General features: G+C 29.8%; 3 protein-coding genes across 9 annotated transcripts in view; 1 reads left to right on the top strand and 2 right to left on the bottom strand.

Moving 5' to 3' along the window:
- Positions 1-41: 41 nt before the first annotated feature.
- LOC130893772 (zinc finger protein OZF-like) lies at positions 42-4101 on the bottom strand. The gene is made up of 6 exons (XM_057800129.1): positions 3866-4101; positions 3351-3739; positions 2896-3293; positions 1009-1224; positions 756-946; positions 42-496 (listed from the first exon to the last, which is right to left on the bottom strand). The coding sequence occupies exons 1-6, from the start codon at positions 4004-4006 to the stop codon at positions 242-244; spliced, it is 1590 nt and encodes a 529-aa protein (XP_057656112.1). The 5' UTR covers positions 4007-4101; the 3' UTR covers positions 42-241.
- Positions 4102-4513: 412 nt separating this feature from the next.
- LOC130893775 (zinc finger protein OZF-like) lies at positions 4514-7228 on the top strand. 3 transcript variants are annotated; one of them, XM_057800133.1, is made up of 5 exons: positions 4514-4817; positions 4877-5353; positions 6338-6488; positions 6551-6761; positions 6816-7228. In XM_057800133.1, the coding sequence occupies exons 1-5, from the start codon at positions 4671-4673 to the stop codon at positions 7174-7176; spliced, it is 1347 nt and encodes a 448-aa protein (XP_057656116.1). In that variant the 5' UTR covers positions 4514-4670; the 3' UTR covers positions 7177-7228. The 3 variants fall into 3 exon arrangements, with proteins under 3 accessions (XP_057656116.1, XP_057656119.1, XP_057656117.1); XM_057800136.1 differs by having other exon boundaries at positions 4613-4817; positions 6551-6753; XM_057800134.1 differs by having other exon boundaries at positions 4621-4817; positions 6587-6761.
- A 10941-nt stretch (positions 7229-18169) lies between these two features.
- LOC130893781 (uncharacterized) overlaps positions 18170-20798 on the bottom strand; it is a 67073-nt gene continuing 64444 nt past the window's right edge. For all 5 annotated transcript variants that reach the window (XM_057800151.1, XM_057800147.1, XM_057800148.1 and 2 more), the window contains 2 exons: positions 19774-20038; positions 18170-19123 (listed from right to left, as the gene is read on the bottom strand). In XM_057800151.1, coding sequence (XP_057656134.1) covers positions 19029-19123; positions 19774-20038 — 360 coding nt within the window. In that variant the 3' untranslated portion in view covers positions 18170-19028. The remainder of the gene's footprint in view (positions 19124-19773; positions 20039-20798) is intronic.

Below are 20798 nucleotides of genomic sequence, written 5' to 3'. Positions count from 1 at the left end.
ATTAAACGGATCGTACGAGCAGGAAAATAAACCGAACGTAGTCAATTTCAACAGATCATTTATTTACAATATATTCAACTAAAAAATAATAGCACTCCATCCAAATAGTATAAAATAATCTTATTCTGGAATAAACTTAAAAGACTAGTTAATACTTGTTATCAAATGATTTATGATACATAAATAATAAATTTTTTGATAATATATCACACAATAATGCTTAGAAGTAAAAAACCGTACATTAAAAACCCGGTAGGAATTCTGTATTAAAAACGCCCGTTAAAAATATCGGTTTTGCTTCGACTACGCAAGTAGCTTTATCATTTTTTTCCGTTTTAGCCACCCCCTTTTCTATATGAGTTTTTTTGTGGGTCTTCAAAGCCGAACTTTGTCTAAAAGCTTGACCGCATTCGTCACATATAAATGGCTTTTCCCCCGTATGGATTCTTTGGTGCGATGTAAGGTCATTGGACTGCGAGAAGGCTTTGTCGCAAAACTAAAACGTAAATAATCCACACGCCAATGAAATTATTGAAAGTCGTTGTCGTAAATCGAAAAAAAAAAATAAATAAGAAAAATAAATTTTATTTATCCCTTTACAGTGAAGCATAAAACGCAACTAAAACTACTCGAACTGTAGACATAATATCGTAGAGGAATTTTGCGACGTTGTCGGGTTGTGATATATTTCCGAGTAGAAATAAAAGATAAAAATTATTTTTTTTCAAAATATACAACCTGATAATAAAGCTTACCTTACATTTGTAGGGTTTCTCACCGGTATGCGTCCTTTTGTGCCTAGCAAGGATCCCGGATCTAGAAAATTTCATTTTACAAGTATCGCATTCGTAAGGTTTCTCTCCCGAATGGATTCTTTTGTGTTTGGTGAGTGAACTCGATGTGGTGAAACCGTGGTTGCATACGGAACAAACGAAAGGACGAGCTCCTGGCGGGAAAACGCGAAAATTAATATCGGGAAAGTTGTTTTTTTTTCGGGAAAATGTTTACCAGTATGTTTCCTAAGATGAGCCGATAACTCTCCTTTACTGGCGAAACCGTTTCCACACGTACTGCAAAGATGCGCCTTGACACCACTGTGTCTTACAGTGTGTTGCCTCAAATTTCCTAATTGGTTGAATCCCTTTCCACATGTGGAACATAAAAAGGGTTTTTCTCCGTTATGTGTACGCATGTGATCTTTCAAATTCGATATCTGGTTAAAGCCTAACAAAAATTTTATTTGCTAAATTCATAAAATACCCCTTTTCAAATACCTTCACATAATTTTAGTTTATCGTAAATTGCACAGTACATCTGGCAACGGCGCGTTACTTCGAAATATCTAACCTTGAAATACGACGGGTGGGGATTCGAATCGGAGATCTGCTAAATAAAACACCGTTGCCAAACTTTTTTAACGAACTTCTTTCCTTCAATGGAAACAAAAACATTTTTCGTATTTATGGTTGGTTAAACTGGTGGTTATACTAATAAAAAAACTATATATCCGTTAAATTCGTATAAAAACCTTCAATTTTTTATTAATAATCCTTTTTAATGAAAATGTTTAATAACTTTAGTAACTTTGGCAACATCGACTAACGACCGCCTACTTGCTACATAGCTGGCGCGCAATTTTTCAAGCGGGAATAAAACATAACAGTATACACTGAAAAAAGTCTGATTTATTACATTTATTTGATATTTTTAAATGATTTATGATCGAATTTCACTACATTAAACAATTTTACAAGAAAAAGTTGATCCTGAAATGTTAAATTCGTATAAGGACTTTCAATTTTTTAAAAGTATACATTTTTCTTTGAAGTCTTTAATTTTAATGGAAACGTTTAAACTTTGGCAACACTGACTGACATTCACCTAATATTTTAAAACGGAAATGACATAACAAATTACACTGAAAAAACATTTCAATGCAATGAACCGTGTGTATATATAAAAAGGAATTAAGAAAAATAAAGAAATAATATATGATCATGTTCGATATCCTGGATTAACCTTAAAATGCTAAGACATTAAATAAGAACGTCGGAAAACTTCAATCTCATAATATTTTAGAATTAAAAAAATAGTTTTCCCAGTATAGCGAAACGAACTTGTTTTTCGTATATATTTAATGACATCAAATATCAACTTAACCTCATTTCCTTACTGTCAGTTTATTTTTGCAGTTTATTAAAATCTGATTTCAAAAAGAATTCAATCAATTTTTTTAGTGTAAAATATTTTATTTCAAAATAAATAAACTTCAAATTTAATATTGGGTGTATATTATTGAATTACGCATGAAAATATTTAAATCTAGATATAGAATGTGTAAAGAAAACTTTCTAAAAAGTTTGACAACGCAGCTTCTTCTTTTATTAAATTTAAATGGATTCTATTAGAATAAATCAACAGTTATATATGCATGTCAAATGTTTGGAATGAAGTGTGGAATTTATACCAAATATTTCGAGGTTATGTGTTGTTTATTCCATAGTTTCAGTTTTCTTTTTAATTTTGTTGGATTTTCTTGTGCTTCTTGGTAGAAACTTTTAAGCCTATATTGTAGCCTCGCGATTTTTCAAAAGTGTAGTTTTGCGTTACTAAATCATAAAAATTATAACAAAAAGTAAGTTATAAATTAAAAAATAATTTATCTTGATTAAAATACTCAAGTGATAAGTTTTTATAGTTTTTTTTGCATTATTTCAATATTAAACAATAAAAAAATGAAAAATCAACACATTAAAGCCTTTTTATATTTTAAATTCATATTTAAAAACAAATTAGGAGAACATATTTTCCAATACTGATTAAACCCCTAAAATTTAGTAAATTATCATATAAATTCTAGTGAAAAATGAACAAAAATCAAGACTCTATACTCACCCTTACAACAAATATCACATATATGAGGCTTAAGTCCAGAATGTCCATTCATATGATGCCTGAGTTGTTCCTGTTTGTAAAAACTTTTCTCGCACACTTCACATTTGAAATGTTTCTCCGTATAATGCGCATTCCTCAAATGCCTATTCAAGTGAGCCAATCTGGAAAACTTCCTCTGACAAAATTGACACCCGACGTTGTACTGCTCTTTGAAATGCGATTTCAAATGGACGTCCAAATCTTCCTTTTGGAGAAAAATAGTTTCGCAACGGTTACAAGCGTACACGTAATCCTCCTTTTTAATATCTAGAGTATCCTCATCGTCTTGGTCCAATTGGTAACTGGCAGCGAAATCCATATTGTGATTCTCCATTTTCATAGCGTGCGCTATCCTATGCCTATAATTTCACCAACTATATTCACAGATATCACCGGTCGCGGATATTTATATTTACCTTAGGAGTAAATCATTTCTACTGAACTGTTTACGACAAATATCACATTCGAATTCTTTTATTTTGGGTTTGTCTATCGGAAGCTCCTCTTCTTTCATTTCGATGGAATTTTCATCGCTGTAGTTACTGTAGGTGTCGAATACGTCGAACTGATCTAGTTGTTTTTGATTTTCCTCGTTTTTATCGACGTCGATTTCATTTTTTAATTTATTTTCCGTATTAACGTCGCATTTTATAAATTCCTGCTCGTACATCACTGTCGATTTTTTTAGATTTTCTCTGAGTATTTTATCACTTTTTTCACATTTTAATTTAAACAAGTAAAAGTTTATTGTATCGGCGACGCAAGATTTGCAGATTTGTTCTGGTAAACCGTCTCCTAAAGTCACCTATCGACATTTAACAACTTTATAATCCTAGTTGTTAATAAGAATAATATACACAAACTTCGTAATTTACAATATTTTTCATGCAATTGAAATAATTGACGATATTAACCCTTAACCCTATTTTACCTGAACTGATGAACAGGCACTCATCATTTCTGATATATGAAGCGATATTCCAGAGCTTGATTCTGGTACAAAAACCGATTGAAATTGACCCTGTTCGGTGAGACAAGCTCTACAAATATTCCTAAGCTCGCATTCTTCCATAATATTAAATTGTTTTCCAAAAACTTTTGGTAATCAATCGTATTTTAATGCCAGAGTTTCTAGAATTGTTGATTTATAAATCGTCGATAGGGGGTGCCACTAACAAACGTCAAAAGTAAAAATTTATTTCATTTATTTCAATTGAAAGTATTGAAAAGTACCCATTGCTTTTATTAAATGAATATTATTTTATAACTACTTGGAAATAAATTAAATATTGAGTTTTAATAACGTTGTGAAATTACAAGCTGAATTACACTTTCCGATATTATCCGATCATAAATATCAAAACGAATACGTTAAATCACTTCAACTGAGTTGAAATTTTAGGAACCGTTAGTGATATCCATACCGAACGAACTTGTACACTACCACTACACCAACACTGTCTTGATTATCGAAATGTCAGACAGAGTAATTGTATGTGTCGGTGTAGTGGTAGTGTAAGCAATGTATTCAGTATCACTGATTTGATTTCATTATTAAAACACAACACATCTCTCTCATATCTAGTGAAATTGTTTTAGAAATGTCAATAAATATCGAAAACTTGTATTTAAAAAACTGATAAATGGCAAGCTATAATGTTATAGACACAAAGCACAACAAAACAGAAGAAGAAGTTACTTCTATTTTATTAATTTGTTGAAAATATAAATATACAATGTTTAGTGTAGAAAAGTGTGTAAAAGATTTAGATAAAATAGATTTATCTAACAGTTGTAGGATGTGTATAACGGGTAAAAATTATTTAAAAGATATTTATACAGCTAAATTAACAAAAATGATAGAATCATGTTTCTCGTTTAAGGTAGGGTACATAAAAATATTGAAGACATAAACAGAGTAAGTAAAAACTTTAACTTTCAGATTTCTGAAGATGATGGATTACCTAGTAAAATATGTACTATTTGTATTCGTACAATCGTTAAATTGCATGCATTTAAGAAAAAAGTTGAACGTAATGACACAATTCTAAAACAAATTTTTGATAATAGAGTAAATCATATAGAAACTGAAAATTCAACTTTAGAATCAGATTTATTTTTGAAAAATAACGATAATAGTGTTTCAAAAAGTGAAGAAAACATTCAGAGGGAAAATAAAGGGTACGAAATTATGGAAATACCTCCTTTGATTCCTATTTCTCGAAAAACAGATGAATCCATAGATGTATCTAGAGATTTACCACTAGATGCACCACCTCTAATACCCATTAAACCCATAGAAAACATAAAAACATTGGATACTATAGTTCTTGAATGTTACAATTGTAATAAAAAATTTCAAAACGTGTCTGATTTAAAACAACACAACTTGGTTTTGTGTAAACCAAAAGATTTACAGGTAAGTTTTTTCTGTAAGAAATTTGACGAATTTTCATAAATTAAATTGTAATGAATGTCGATATATTGTGTTATCTTAGCTTAAATAAGTTTGTTTACATTTTCTAATCATGACAGAAACATATTCAATTCTTCTTCTAATTTAGAAATTAACGAATTATCCAAGTGATCTATTGCCCAATTAAAAATGACCGCCGTGGGGTAAGCAAATGCTTGTGTGTGCAGATTTATTTTCTTTGTAAAGTTATTTTATAATTTTTACACCTTTTCATGTTCAGTTTCACTGTAAAACGTTTTCTTAAACGGTTGCTACTTAGAAAAATGCTAAATTCCCACCAGGAAAAGTGGAATTGTTTTTTTTTGACAAAGAAGTGTAGGTAAGTGGTAAATAGATATCACATTTTACGAAACACTCTTCTTTTTTTAATTTTAAAAACATTCCATATGTATGTAGGTCACGTACGTCGTAAATATATCAACAAATATCTATTTTTTTCTTTATTCCAAATAATGAATTTTTCGTTTATATTAATTAAGCGTAATTTTATTGAGGATAACTCGTTTTAGCTAATAAACAATCTGATATTCTTTTATTTAAAATTAGTTTAGTAAGTAGGGAAAGTTACACCTTGGATGTTTATTTATTAAAATAAAGGCAAGTAGTTTAACTGAATTAAAATAAGACATGCAGTTGATCATGTTGTTATTCAAAATGGTGGTATATATTTTTAAGTCATTTCAAATAAACGACGTAAATGTACTTTTACATATTTATATTAGTTACTACGTGGTGTGTACGAAAAGTTAATAAATAAAACTTTCTCTAGGCGCGTTAAATTTTTAAATTGGAACATTATAACGAAATAAAAGACGAAAAGTTTTCGTTTACGTATATTAGGAGCAATTTGAGGTTGTTTTTTTTAATAAATTTTACGTCAAATTGGGCGTAATGATTTCGAAATCTTTTACCCAATGTTATTTGTAGTGTACCATTTGTTTGAAAACATTCAACGAAAGGAAGAAATTGATAGGACACTTGAAAGGTCACATGGTGATAAAAAATCACGTATGCAATTATTGCAATAAGAAATATCCAAATGAGAGTACGTTAAGGGTTCATATAAGATCGCATACAGGTGCGTGTGTTTTGTAATTATATAGTTTTTATAAAGTATTTTTGTTTATGAATATTTATTAGGTGAAAAACCTTTTAAATGCCAGATTTGTGATAAAGGTTTCGTTCGATGGGCTGGAGTGAGATTGCACATGAAAACCCACGAAGATACCAGACCATTTTTATGCGAAATCTGCAATAAATCGTTTAAGATACATTCTAATCTAGAAAGACATAAAAGAATACATTTCGGGATAAAACCGTACAGTTGTACTTACTGCGACAAGGTATACAGGTGAATTATCTCCGTACTAATCGATTTTTTTTATTATTTTTCATTTTTTCTTAGGCAATTGGAGAATTTGACTTTGCACATACGAACCAGCCATACCAACGACCGTCCATTTCTCTGTAACATATGCGGAAAAGCCTACGTGAATTCCACTCGTTTGAATCGTCACATGGGGATCCATTCGGGATGGAAACCCCATAAATGTAGGACTTGTCCGAAGGCTTATACGAACCGAGCTGATCTGCGCATCCACGAATCTTACCATTCCGGTAAAAACGTCAACGAACTCAAAAAATATTCATGTCGAGTTTGCAACATGAGGTTTTTTCATCCCAGCAGATTGGAGAAACACTTTAAGATCCATAATAAGGAGATGGAACAAGATGGCGCGAAAGTAACTCAGAATATCATGTTATAAGGACCAATTATGCGATTTTATATAAATAAAATACATTTTTACCGAAAAATAATTTATTATATACACAATTATTGTAATAAAGGTGGCCAAACACTGATAAAGGTGGCCATATACGCACGAGTTTTATTTGTAAAATATCATTTACTTTATAATGAGTCGTAGTGACCAAAAAAGTTCCTTAATTTGCATTCTTATTGATATTTTCTTCTTCTTATTGACTTTTTCTTCTTTTTCAATTTTATTGGCCTCGTCTTCTTTTTTTTTCTTATTGATATTTTCTTCTTATTGACTTTTTCTTCTTTTTCAATCTTATTTGCCTCGTCTTCTTTTTTTTCTTATTGATATTTTCTTCTTATTGACTTTTTCTTCTTTTTCAATCTTATTGGCCTCGTCTTCTTTTTTTTTTCTTATTGACTTTTTCTTCCTTTTCATTCTTATTGGCCTCGTCTTCTTTTTTTTTCTTATTGGCATTTTCTTCTTCTCATTGACTTTTTCTTCTTTTTCAATCTTATTGGCCTCGTCTTCTTTTTTTTTCTTATTGATATTTTCTTCTTCTAATTGACTTTTTCTTCTTTTTCAATCTTATTGGCCTTTTCTTCTTTTTTTTCTTATTGATATTTTCTTCTTTTCATTGACTTTTTCTTTTTTTTCAATCTTATTGGCCTCGTCTTCTTCTTTTTTTTCTTATTGATATTTTCTTCTCATTGACTTTTTCTTCTTTTTCGATCTTATTGGCCTCGTCTTCTTTTTTTTTTCTTATTGACTATTTCTTCTTTTTCATTCTTATTGGCCTCGTCTTCTTTTTTTTTCTTATTGATATTTTCTTCTTCTTATTGACTTTTTCTTCTTTTTCAATCTTATTGGCCTCGTCTTTTTTTTCTTATTGATATTTTCTTCTTCTCATCGACTTTTTCTTCTTTTTAAATCTTATTGGCCTCGTCTTCTTTTTTTTTTCTTATTGATATTTTCTTCTTCTCATTGACTTTTTCTTCTTTTTCAAACTTATTGGCCTCGTCTTCTTCTTTTTTTTCTTATTGATATTTTCTTCTCATTGACTTTTTCTTCTTTTTCGATCTTATTGGCCTCGTCTTCTTTTTTTTTTCTTATTGATATTTTCTTCTTCTTATTGACTTTTTCTTCTTTTTCAATCTTATTTGCCTCGTCTTCTTTTTTTTCTTATTGATATTTTCTTCTTCTCATCGACTTTTTCTTCTTTTTAAATCTTATTGGCCTCGTCTTCTTTTTTTTCTTATTGATATTTTCTTCTTCTCATTGACTTTTTCTTCTTTTTCAAACTTATTGGCCTCGTCTTCTTTTTTTTTCTTATTGATATTTTCTTCCTCTTATTGACTTTTTCTTCTTTTTCATTATTATTGACTTATTCTTCTTATTGACATTTTCTTCTTTCACATTCTCTTTGATCTTTCTTTTCTCTCTGTCTCTCTCTCTCTTCCTATTCACTATTCTTATTGCTGTTTACATCTCTTTTCTTACTAACCTAATTGAAACCAAAGTAAACCTAATCGATTCAAAATTAAACCTAACCTAATCCAAGCTAAAAAAACATAACCTAGTTGCAATTCATCACGTCCCCAGTGGAATTTCAATATCATGAATTGTGTAGACGATAAAAAAAAAAACCGTCGCAGACAGTTTCCTCTAAAATAATTTTTGTTATACCGTTCCACTTATGCATGAAGTCACTTGTCTTAGATATGAAATATACGGCGATTATTTAACAATGCACATAAATCTAGTGGGCGCTGTAAATCCGATTTCAAACTGAATTTATATACATGCGGGATTTTAGTTTGTTTTTAATTTTTTGGGGTGTGTAAGGTTTAAAAATCGATGCCAACCTCCCGAAAATATCGGCCATGAAACAGGGGCGGATCTTGAATAGATTATTTTAGTAAAAAAAAATACCAGAAAATTATAATCGTGTCGAGGTACTTGCTAAATAAGACTCTGACTTTACTATTCCGATACTAGATGTGACGAAAATTATGTAGGCAATACCAAAAATCCGGCCCTGTGTTTAAAACAATCAAAAATTATAATTTAAATAATTTGTATCGATAAATCTACTGTGGAAACGGTAGATATGGCAACGCTGTTGAACTAATGAATAAAATTAGGTTCTCGTTAATCACGTGATTCGATATGGCGTTTATAAATGAATCATGCCGAGGTGCGCGTCAAAATCGATTACGTTAATTCTGAGTTAACGTGAGATAATAAATACGAAATGTTATGAAATACTAGTAGAAACATTCGGAAACTATAATAAAAAATATTGTTTTTGTAATCTAACTGATCGAGAGTAATATTTACTTCAAAAATATAACCTCGAAATGTCAAACTACGCGTAGTGTCAACTTGTGAGTTGATAAAGTAAAATGGATGCTAAGTTAAGTTTCTGTTTTTTTTTAAATATTATATAACAAAGTTATAGTGCATTTTCTCAGTATTTTTTATCGTTAAACGTTATGTGGATCATTTTTTTATGGTATCTCACGACGTCCTTGCGTGCTCTCTAAGCTTGGAAAAGTCCATTATTCTTCCTATAATCCAGTACGGCGGGTGGCCTCGGCGGCTTATAAATCATTTCAACTATACATAACCAAAGCAATAACACTTTTTTTGTATAAAAACAAAAGCATTGGGTACGCTCTTTTACTTAAAATTTATTTGGAATCGAGATAAAATTAGTTGGATGCGAAACAGATTATAAATAAGGTTCGGCAAATCTCTTTTGTAGCTTTAATACACTTAAAATGGGTAATTTTTTTTCGAGGGGATTACTTCCGAAGTGTTTTAGGATATATAGGGTTATCCACGCCAATTGTTTTCGCAATTTACAAGTTTATGGGCAACAAAAAAATTTTATCATTTTGTCTAGATATTATTTTAGTTCTAGTGAATTGTACGTGTCATTTAAGAATGAAATACTAAAAAAATTAATTTTAAATTGAGAATTATAAGTTTTACAATAGAATACGTTAGTTTCCATCACGTTTCTTATGTCATATGTCAACATTTCATATAAATTTCAAAACTCATAAATAAAATGTCATTTATATTGACAGAAGCAACAAAATTTATGTTATTTTCGTGATACAGTGCTTTGTAATAATATACAGGGTAGTTTAAAAAGATAAATACGAAAAAATACTCAAGTACGATAGCGATTTAACTGAAAAATGACAAGATATCTTTAAGGTGGTCATATCGTTAGTTTCCGCCATGTTTTTTATGTCATCTGTCAGAATGTCATATAAATTTCACAGATAGCTTAGTTCTAATACTCATATAAGGAAAATTGTCATTCATTTTGACGTAAGAACCCAAATTTACATATTTTTCACGTTATTCCCGCGATACAGCGTTTTTTAATACTATACAGGGTCGTTTGAAAGGTTAGATACGAAAAACTTCTCAAATACGATGGCGGTTTAACTGAAAAGCGATGAATTTTCTTTAAAGTTATAAAATCGTTAGTTTCCGCCATATTTCTTACGTCATCCGTCAAAATTTCATTTAAATTTAACAAATAGTTTAGATTTAATACTCATATAAAGAAAACTGTCATTAATATTGACGTAAGCAAGCAAATTCATATTTTTTCAAATTGAACACATTGTATATTTACACTTTTTGATACTTTTTACGCTATTCTTGTCTTTATAAAACATTCTTGCAATATTATACAGCGTAGTTTAAAAAGACATAAATAGTTTTATATTAATATCGTACTATCTACAGCACCCCGTATATTTGCCAGTGATCTTATACGTTAAATAGATCGTTTTAAACGCCCTTACACCATATACCACGTGCAGTTTTAGGTTATGATTTGGAGTTATCACGAATTACTTTAATTCGACGATTTCTTATCAAATAAATAATTTTGGAAAATATTAAAATTAAATCAGACATTTTTGAAACGAAATAACATGAAATGGTATACGAATGAGTAAAAACTCGATTTGAAAAACGAATTTGTAGTAGCAGCAATAATACCGCACCCTATATATCAAAATTCGATATTCTACATTGAATTCTAACCAAAATTAAATCGGATATTCCATAATACGAATTTCCCGAAATAAAAATCGACCCGATTATAAGATTATCATTTTTTTTTCTCTACATTTCCATTGTCCAATGAAAGTAATTTAAGTTGTTGGTATTGCGATAATCATCTGGTATGTCTGTGGGACTGGGATGCGTTAATTTCTCGAATCAAAACTTAAATGACTTCCTCGTTGCGGCGATGATGCCCGATAGGACTTCTCTCTATCTCTCTCTGTCACAAAAACATGGTTAAACTTTTAAAAGTTTTCGACTCTCATCGAGATATCGTCCATTTACTTTTTTTAATAAATGAATAAATTAGTCGGATGAAAACTTTTTAAGAGAGATGAGATACAAGGAAAACTTTTCCTCGAAATAGGTCATACGTCATCTATATAACCAATACGAGGGACGTCTGAGAATTTCCGGTCACAAACGCTCAATTAAATACGATCAGCTGATCTGAAATTTTAGAGAAAAAAGTTTCGAATAAAAAATGAAGCTCATGGAAAGCTCTACAAAAAAGTTTATATAAATTTTTTGAGTAAACCTATTCCTTTAGCTGTTATGACTCAAAATATAAACACTCGTGTATAGTGCCGAAATATTTTGTGTCATAACAACCAAAAAAATAGGTTTTCGTAAAAAATGTAGAAAACATTTTTTGTAGAGTTTTTTATGAGGTTTATTTTTGATTTGAAACATTTTTCTCTAAAATCGATATTTTCAGAGATATCTAGTAAAATATGAGAGACAAACCTTCCAATTTACATTTCTAAATTCTACATGCCACTTTAACTATTTTGGGCAGTGTATTTATTAACGGTCGTATTATATAAAGCCTCTAGTTACAATGTCACATTTTCATTGTACGTACAACGCGGTCGGTTTCCTTATATATTCATCTGAAGATTTACATAAATTTTTATCTAAGTTGGCATCGTTAGCACAACGGTGGTGGTGCGATGAGGAACTAAGAAGTTTTCTCGTAATTCAGATTTATTTTCGCGCGAATTTACTGTTTTCTCTACCACTTTTGACCCCTAGCGAAGGAGCAAACTACGGGTGGCTTTGTTCGAACATAAGCGTAGACAAACATTTTTTCTTCGTCTATATTCGCATATAAATAATTATCGATTGAATAATTAACTATTCCATAAATACACATTTTCGTAAAAACATAAATAGTCATAGAAATTTACCTACATTTACGTTCAAGTTCAATGACTCCCAAATATTCAACGTTGCCAAGCAGCTCGTCGATACGAATCACCTTATTCCACCTCTAACAAAGAATTTTCTCAAAACCACGCACCGAGTATCGTAACGAAATATATATTTTATTGATATCTACTTAAATTTAAATTTAAAACAGAACAACAAATCTCACGAATTTTTAAAGCATAAAACGTATTACAACTTTACTCATGTGGTCACAAAACCCATAAAGCAATGTAGCATGTCATGTGACAAACATGGCGGAGCATCCCATCTGTGTGTGTAACGGAAATATGGCATGAATCAATTAACAAACACCGAATTTATATATCTAATTAATATATGACGTAATATTTATTTTTCTTTTTGCTATTCGTATGTTTTAACCTTAAAATAAATAAGAATTTACTTATATATAGTAGTAAATTCAGAATTATATACGCGCTAAATATTCATACGCCATGTAGTACATGCGTTGGTGGTCAACCAATCACATGGTCGTTGCTGCCACGTGATTCGTGCGTGTTGCGCGCCAGAAATGGACTGAGATCTAACATGGCAGTCTACGAGAGTTTTTATACCAGCTTTAAAAAAACTATTCAATAATAATAGTAGTTTAATTATATTTAGTTGAAAGTTTTATATTTTGCTTGAAATGATGTGAATAATATATTTAAACTAAACTTTAATATGCTTATATTATTAAACATGATTCAGTTAACTTTGAATACTTTTTTGTACGAGGGTTGTTACTTATTATTTTAAATAGGAAAATAAAAACAAATACATATTTATAATTGTTTTCAAAAACCGCTAATTTAAATGGAGAAAAACGTTGACCTCGCAATCTGCGGGAATAAAAAGAAATCGTTGATTGCCAAACAAGGATTGTACGAGGGATGATCAATTAGTTCGATATTTTGACTGTTCAAAAACGTTTTTGTTTGATCTGATGTGATTTTTATCATTATGTTGATAAAGATAAAAAAAATTGTGCGTATGCGTAATTTTATGGACGTTCTCGAATAATTTTGATGTGGTAGAGTATCAAACAACAAAAATTTCATATTTATTATGTTAGTTGAATAAAAACTCCCTTTTTAGAAAATATTTATATGACGCCTTTGTTTGAAAATGAGGCGATCTCGCCATAACTTCAAATTCTTCATTTTCGTCGTCTGCGAACAAAAAGAAATATTTATCCTACCCTACCGTACATTTTCTACAATGCCGTGGGAACACATAAAATGCCAGTTTATTCTTAACTGCAAATTACCATTTAAATCTGCGAAATAACTGCTGAAAACTTTTGTTCAACTTTTTTAATTTGCTTGGAAACTTCTTTTTTACGTTACATTGTTTTTTACACCACACTGTCGCCAATTGTTTGTTTTGTAGGTTTTTATTTCTGTTATTTCAAGTTCCAACCAGGAACGGTTCCAATGGATTTATGAATCTCGTTAATTATATTAAAATTATTTACAAATCCTTTACCCTGTGATGGATATACTACAATTATATATCCAAATTATTTGAAATTCAAAACTATTCGGTTTATAACATATTTACATTGTAATCTCGAAATCTCAATACATTTTAAACATAAAATTAATAATTAGTTAAAATGTTCTTAATACGTCCCTGTCTAAGATATAACTAGTTCGTTTTTTTATAATTCCAAGTGTTCTGTGAATAAACGAAACTACGTCTAGTTCTGTGTATCTTTCATCACGCCGCCATAAGTTCCACGAAAATTATTTATGTTGTGGTGTACTTAACCTTATTTTTTGACAATCTTTTATCTCTAACGAAAAACAATTGTTGATAAAACACCTATGATGTATATGACATGTTTTTAAATTATTTAAATAAATTGAATGTATTTAATATAACAATATGTTCGTTAATCGTTTAAAATTTAAGTATGCGTCTCTGATTGGCTATTATCTCAATATGGCGACGTGTTGTCATTTACATTGGGCGTGCGCGGTATCAATCTCTTTACACCATGTAACTTATTTTTTATTTTGTTTTGTGTAAAAACAAATCACTTCCAAATATACGTAAGCACGTAACCGCTTTCTCAATGTACGTTAAAAAATATATAAACATCCCGCCAACTCGGCTACCAGTTAATTATGTCAATATTTTACGATATTTTTTGTACTTCGTAGTGTGGTTAAGCACCCGATGTGAATTTAAATTAAACCACTACTCTTTAAAATCACCCACACGAAAAAAAATTATCTCTGCGTTGATTTTTGTGGTAAACAAAAGAATTTAGTTCGCGTCCAGAGTTTAGCACGAAAGTACGTACATACAAAATAAATAACAGATAAACAGATCCGTATCCAGACCATTTGAACCATATCCAAGTGGAAAAAATTAAAAGTTTAATCGAATGAAAAGAATATTTGTAGTGGAGGTGACAAAATTTTTCGTTTAGGATGTTTTTTAGTACAGAAATGAGTTTTTGCTACATCATTTTGTAATTATAAGTAAAAATAGGAATTGTTTCATAACGACGATGATTTTTATGTATATTTTGGAATTTTTTTTGTCGATATTGGAGATTTTACTCATTTTTTAATTTTTTTATTTGAAATCAATTACTAAAAAGTACGACTGAATCACCAATTTCTTTTTTTTTTCAACAAATATTTTCATTCTTTATTGAAACTTAAAATGTATGCATGCAGGGCTATTTTCGCTGCGTAAGGCCTTTTCTCGATTCCTTCCAATATCCATCTAGAGATGCTTTCTCACAAATTTATACTCAAATGATTTATATCAATTTTATTATTATTTATTCTGTTTACGACTCACTATTGATTTACTTCGAATAGGCCGAAGACATAAACAGATGATATATTAAATATAAAAAAAGAAAGTAATTAGATTCTATTTTATGTTTTTTTTATTTTGTCAGATTTACGAGAGTTACTATTTATGCGTTCAAATATGGCAACACTGTTATGGTGGAACCGAACCATATGTAATGGCCGAATATTTACCGCCATCGATCTAAACAACGATTGACATGTTCTGATTATTTTAGAAGCTTTAAACAGAGTTTATCGCGAAAAATCGACTATGAATCATTTGACCTTGAATAATTGTCAATGAAGACACGAAATAAAATAAGTTTCTATACTATTTTTATCATAAAAAAATTTCAATAATATTATAACTGTTTTTTTATTATTGATATTCGTGTTCTACATCTAAATCACCTCTCGGCATTTTCATTCCCAACTAAACGAACGCCGTGCCGTCTTCGAAGAAGCGTCGCTGGATAATAACGATCATTAAGGCCAATTTGAAGTTTAAAGAAGAGAGAAAATAATCAGTGCTCAGCACAAAAGGTGTCTAAGCTTTTAAATTCAAATAACGACGCGACATACCATAGCGACTGTTTTCGAGCTTCATCCTTTTTAATAACCATCCCTATGCTTTATCTTCTTATTTATTTTCTCCAACTGTTACCCTATATTCGTTCTTTCGCCTACCGGGGTTGTCGGAAAACATTACGTTTATAAAATTATACAGAAACTAGCATTTTGAATGATTTTAAATGTGGAATATGATTAGTATTTGATGATAAAGAGAAAATTTCGTTAATTTTTTCACTAAGTGAAATATAAGCTGTTTATAAATTAGAAATTATCGCATTTTGAAACGAGTTTGTGAATATGAACATTGTAACGTCCCCTGGTAAACCTCGAATCGATTAAAGGAGCAATGAAGAGTTCCGAGTTGTCACGTCGAATTCCCTAGGTAAAAAGGACCCTTTATTTCAAATAGAGACTGTATTCGATTGAGTTAAATTTCAATTGCAAATTCGCCCGAAGCGTAACGATGATCTCTTTAAATAATTGGAATTATAAAAAAGAAAAGATTCGTAAAAAAGGAATAACATATTTTATTATTCAACTTAACGAGAATTAACTAGTATGATAGGTTATGTTTACAATTTGTTTCTAAATAGTTTTAATTAATTAACTATTGCATTTTGAATTGTTTTTTACTTGGAAATTTAACAAAACGATGTTAAAAATGAACTAGAAGACAAAAAATAAGTATCAATTACTTAACTTTTCGTTTTTTTGCTGTTCGTAACTTCCTATTAGATTGATTTGATTGCTTTTTGGTTGCCTTTTTGCATTTCTCAACGTATTATTTAATCATTTCTAAAATTTTACTTACAGAATACTGGAACAACAGTATACACTAATATTTTAAAAGACACGAAACTGAATTGAAACTACTTCTTAAAACACAGCGATAAACACAGGAAAAACTGTGAACTAAACATAGAAATTTCTAGACACACAAATATAACCTCGAAATGCAAAACTTGTAACACTTTCAACTTATTGATTTAACTAATTTGTTTTTATCCCTTGATAGATAATAAATGAATTATTTAAGGATTAACTCAATCCTTTAATTAGAACATATCTTTCAATTCTTTTCTTCATGTAATTTTTGAGTATTACGAAATACGTGATATGCTCGGGATCCATATTGAACAATATCGATCGATTTGGGCGCGCATAAACGTCAGTTTTTCTATTATGTGCTGTGTTGCCAGATGTGTTTATGATTTTAAAGCAATTCTTATAGTTTTGAATAAAAATAAATTGTTGAAATAATTTGAAAATTTTAGTATAAATATGCAATTTCGTAATTTCGAAATCGAATAAAATAACAATAATACTATTATTGTAGGTGATAACCTACGAAAATTTCGAACGAAACTGAAATTCTCAGTTTTGAGCTTGGAGTAGAAATAACTGATGAATTAGTCCTAGCCAATGTATATTTACAAAATTATTAAAAACATTTGAAATTGACGATAAGGCAGTGGACGCTAGCGAAAAACTTTTATCAGCTCCTAAACCACAAGACGATAATAAAATAATTTTTTCAAAAAAAAATCAATGTTATTTTTTTTCGGATGTTCTTTTCTTTCTTCGTGGTAATAATAGTTATTATTTCATTTTTTATTCATAAAAAACAAACTTCTTTTCGAAAGAAATCTTTTCCATATTTTTAAATAAAATATAATAACTTTGGCAACAAGTGCGTCTTAATTTCAGTTTGGTATATATCGTTGCCAACCTGATTCAGTTAGCAACTAGACGCGGACGAAGGAAGCTGCGTCGAACATTTAAAAATTCATTACCAACGATATCGAAATAAATATTAAAATATAGGGTGATTGAATTAAATCGAGTAAATTTGGTTATGGAAACGGTTGAAATAAAACAATTTAACGCATCTAAATGTTCTTGATTTTAGGATTTCTGTTTTAAAATTATAATTAAAAATTATGATATATATATATATATAAATTAAAATAATTTTAAAACAGAAGAGACCTAAAATCAAGAACATTAAGATGCATTAATACATCAGAAGGTCTAAGAAATTTAAAACGATTTAATGATTACTTTTTCATAATTTCAAATAAAATCTGTTAATTTTGGCAACACTGCGTCGTAGTTCCAGTTTCGTACGTACGTTACGTTAGTCAACACGATTCAGTTAGTAACCAAGCGCGGACGAAGGAGGTTGTGTTGAGAATTTAGAGATGTCTATCGAGGATGTCTAACTAAATAATTATATATAGGGTGATTCATTTGAATTGAGCGCATTTTTTTATGGGAAGAATTGAAATAAAACGATTCAATGATTATTCTTTCATTTTTTTTATTATAAACCAATCTACTAATGGATATATATATATATATTTAAAATACAAACGTAATTGATACAATGAGCAACATAATTTTAGTTTAATTCAAATTGATTTTAGAGGTTAAGTTTCGGTTTTTGGCGCAATTTTATTCCAATTTTTTTTTTGTGAATATTTGAAACGAATTTTTATCTCCATTGCAATTCAATGATATTTTTGAATTAAACTAACGAAAATTCAATTTAAGGAATGTACAAGATGGACGCTATTTTCACGAAAAAATCTTAAAACTAATTTTTTTTATCACATTTGACATATCTACAAAACTAAATATCGTTTGGAATCAATTATTTATTATAAAATGTCAAGCATTTAAGAGTAAAATTATCGACGTTCCCTGGTAAATCTCGATTATGACCTTGAAGTTCCAACAGTATAAAAAAAAGACGACGAAAAAGGCGGGAATGGTTCTAAAACTCATATTTACACAAATTTCAATAATCAAATTGCATTAAAAATCGTTGGAAATGTGTAGATATTGCCTACTTCCAGGAGAAAAAATTTCGAAAAAAGAAATTGTAACGAAATCTGTTTAAAAATCGAATTTATGCGAGATAGGAGGAACAATAACCGCTAGATGGAGTAACTATAATATAAAATGGAAATATTAATATACAGGGTGTTAGAAAATTCATAGAATGCGATTCACTTAATTTTCATGATGGGATCGATAACGAACGATTTTTATTTGTTTTAAACGAGGAAAATTGGGAAAAATAACGTTTTATATCTAAATTATTTGAAACGTGAGGCACACTTTCAGAAAACTACATTTTCTTTGTTATTTCTCTGGATATTACCTCGAAAATATCGATTTGAATAAAATAAAACAAAAAAATAGAAGAACACGTGTCGAGCTGGTGTTTTTACCGGAACTGTTTGTTATAATTTCTGTAAAAAAAAATTTTTCATTAGAAATAGGTTACATCAAAAAAAAATTTCAACGTAACATCCAAGGAAAAATTGAGGACTATGTTTTAAAATAAAAATTTGGACAATATAAAATCCAAAAACCAGAAATATCTCAATTTATTTAGAAAAACTGTATTTATAACGCGCCTATAATTTACGGCCGTGCCGGCCCTGTCCGCTTTGTGGTATAGGGAAGAAGGCGGGAGATTAGCAGTGAGTGAATCATCAGACACGAAAGACGTTGCATTTCATTTTTATATTATTATTAATTAACGGCTTTTTATGTATATATATATTTATATAATATAATGATTAATTCAATACACAAAAAGCCGATAATTAAATAATAATATATAAATAAAATGCAACGTCTTTCGTGTCTGATGATTCACTCACTGCTAATCTCCCGCCTTCTTCTCTTGGACCACAAAGCGGACAGGGCCGGCATGGCTTCAAATGTAGTAACTACAGTTTTTTAAAATAAATCGAGAAATTTATGGTTTTTGGATTTTTTTTGAACAAAATAGTTTCAAAATTTCTACTTCTATTTCCAAATACTCCAAAATATAAAAAATGAAAAAAAAATTTATTTTTTGTAACCAAAAGTGAGGTCCAAATAAATCACATACCTACAACTTGATTTGTATGACTTTGTGAAGACGTCGAACCCAGCACAGGTGCCAGTTGTGGACTTTCTTCTTTGAAATACCTTTCGACGCTTTTCTTCCAAACCGAATAAATCGATTCCTGGCATCTAACTTTCAAGATACCTCTGGAAAAGTGCAATTTTTTCGTTACAATTTCCAACGTCGATTTAGTGATTTTTTCTTGGATCGTTTTATTGACAATCACTTCTGCCGGATAAATACGGGCACTAAGATCATCAGATTTAACCTGAAACTCAATATTTTGACGATTGAATCGAATAATCATATGAATTATTACATATAATCATCGTTTAGAATATTTATACGAGGGTAATTCGAAGAAATAGTGACTTTTGACCAATATCAGCCGATACAGATTGCTTAATGCTGATGAAAAGTTCGTTCCCACCAAAAATTGAGAATTTTTCGTCGGTACGTCCTAGTAGACGAAACTGGGGGTGTAATAATACCCCAGAAAGATAATTTTCAAGGATTTTATCGGTTTTAATGATAAAATGACGAATTTTCACGATATAATTAGAAATATTTATTGAAAAGCACTAAGTTACATAATTGATGGCGTATTTTCTGGTCTAGTTTCATAACTAATACAAAAAATCATCATTTAGAATATTTATACGAGGGGAATTAAAAGAAATAGTGAGGTTTTGACCAATATCAATCGATACCGATTGCTTAATGCTGATGAAAAGTTCGTTCCCACCAAAAATTGAGAATTTTTCGTCGGTACGTCCTAGTAGACGAAACTGGGGGTGTAATAATACCCCAGAAAGATAATTTTCAACGATTTTATCGGTTTTAATGATAAAATGACGAATTTTCACGATATAATTAGAAATATTTATTGAAAAGCACTAAGTTACATAATTGACGGCGTATTTTCTGGTCTAGTTTCATAACTAATACAAAACATCATCATTTTGACTATTTATACGAGGGGAGTTAAAAGAAATAGTGAGTTTTTGATGGGTAAGTCATCAAAAGAG

This window comes from Diorhabda carinulata, chromosome 5, assembly GCF_026250575.1.
Source record: "Diorhabda carinulata isolate Delta chromosome 5, icDioCari1.1, whole genome shotgun sequence".
Lineage (NCBI taxonomy): Eukaryota > Metazoa > Arthropoda > Insecta > Coleoptera > Chrysomelidae > Diorhabda > Diorhabda carinulata.
This window is presented reverse-complemented; position numbering and strand designations above follow the sequence as displayed.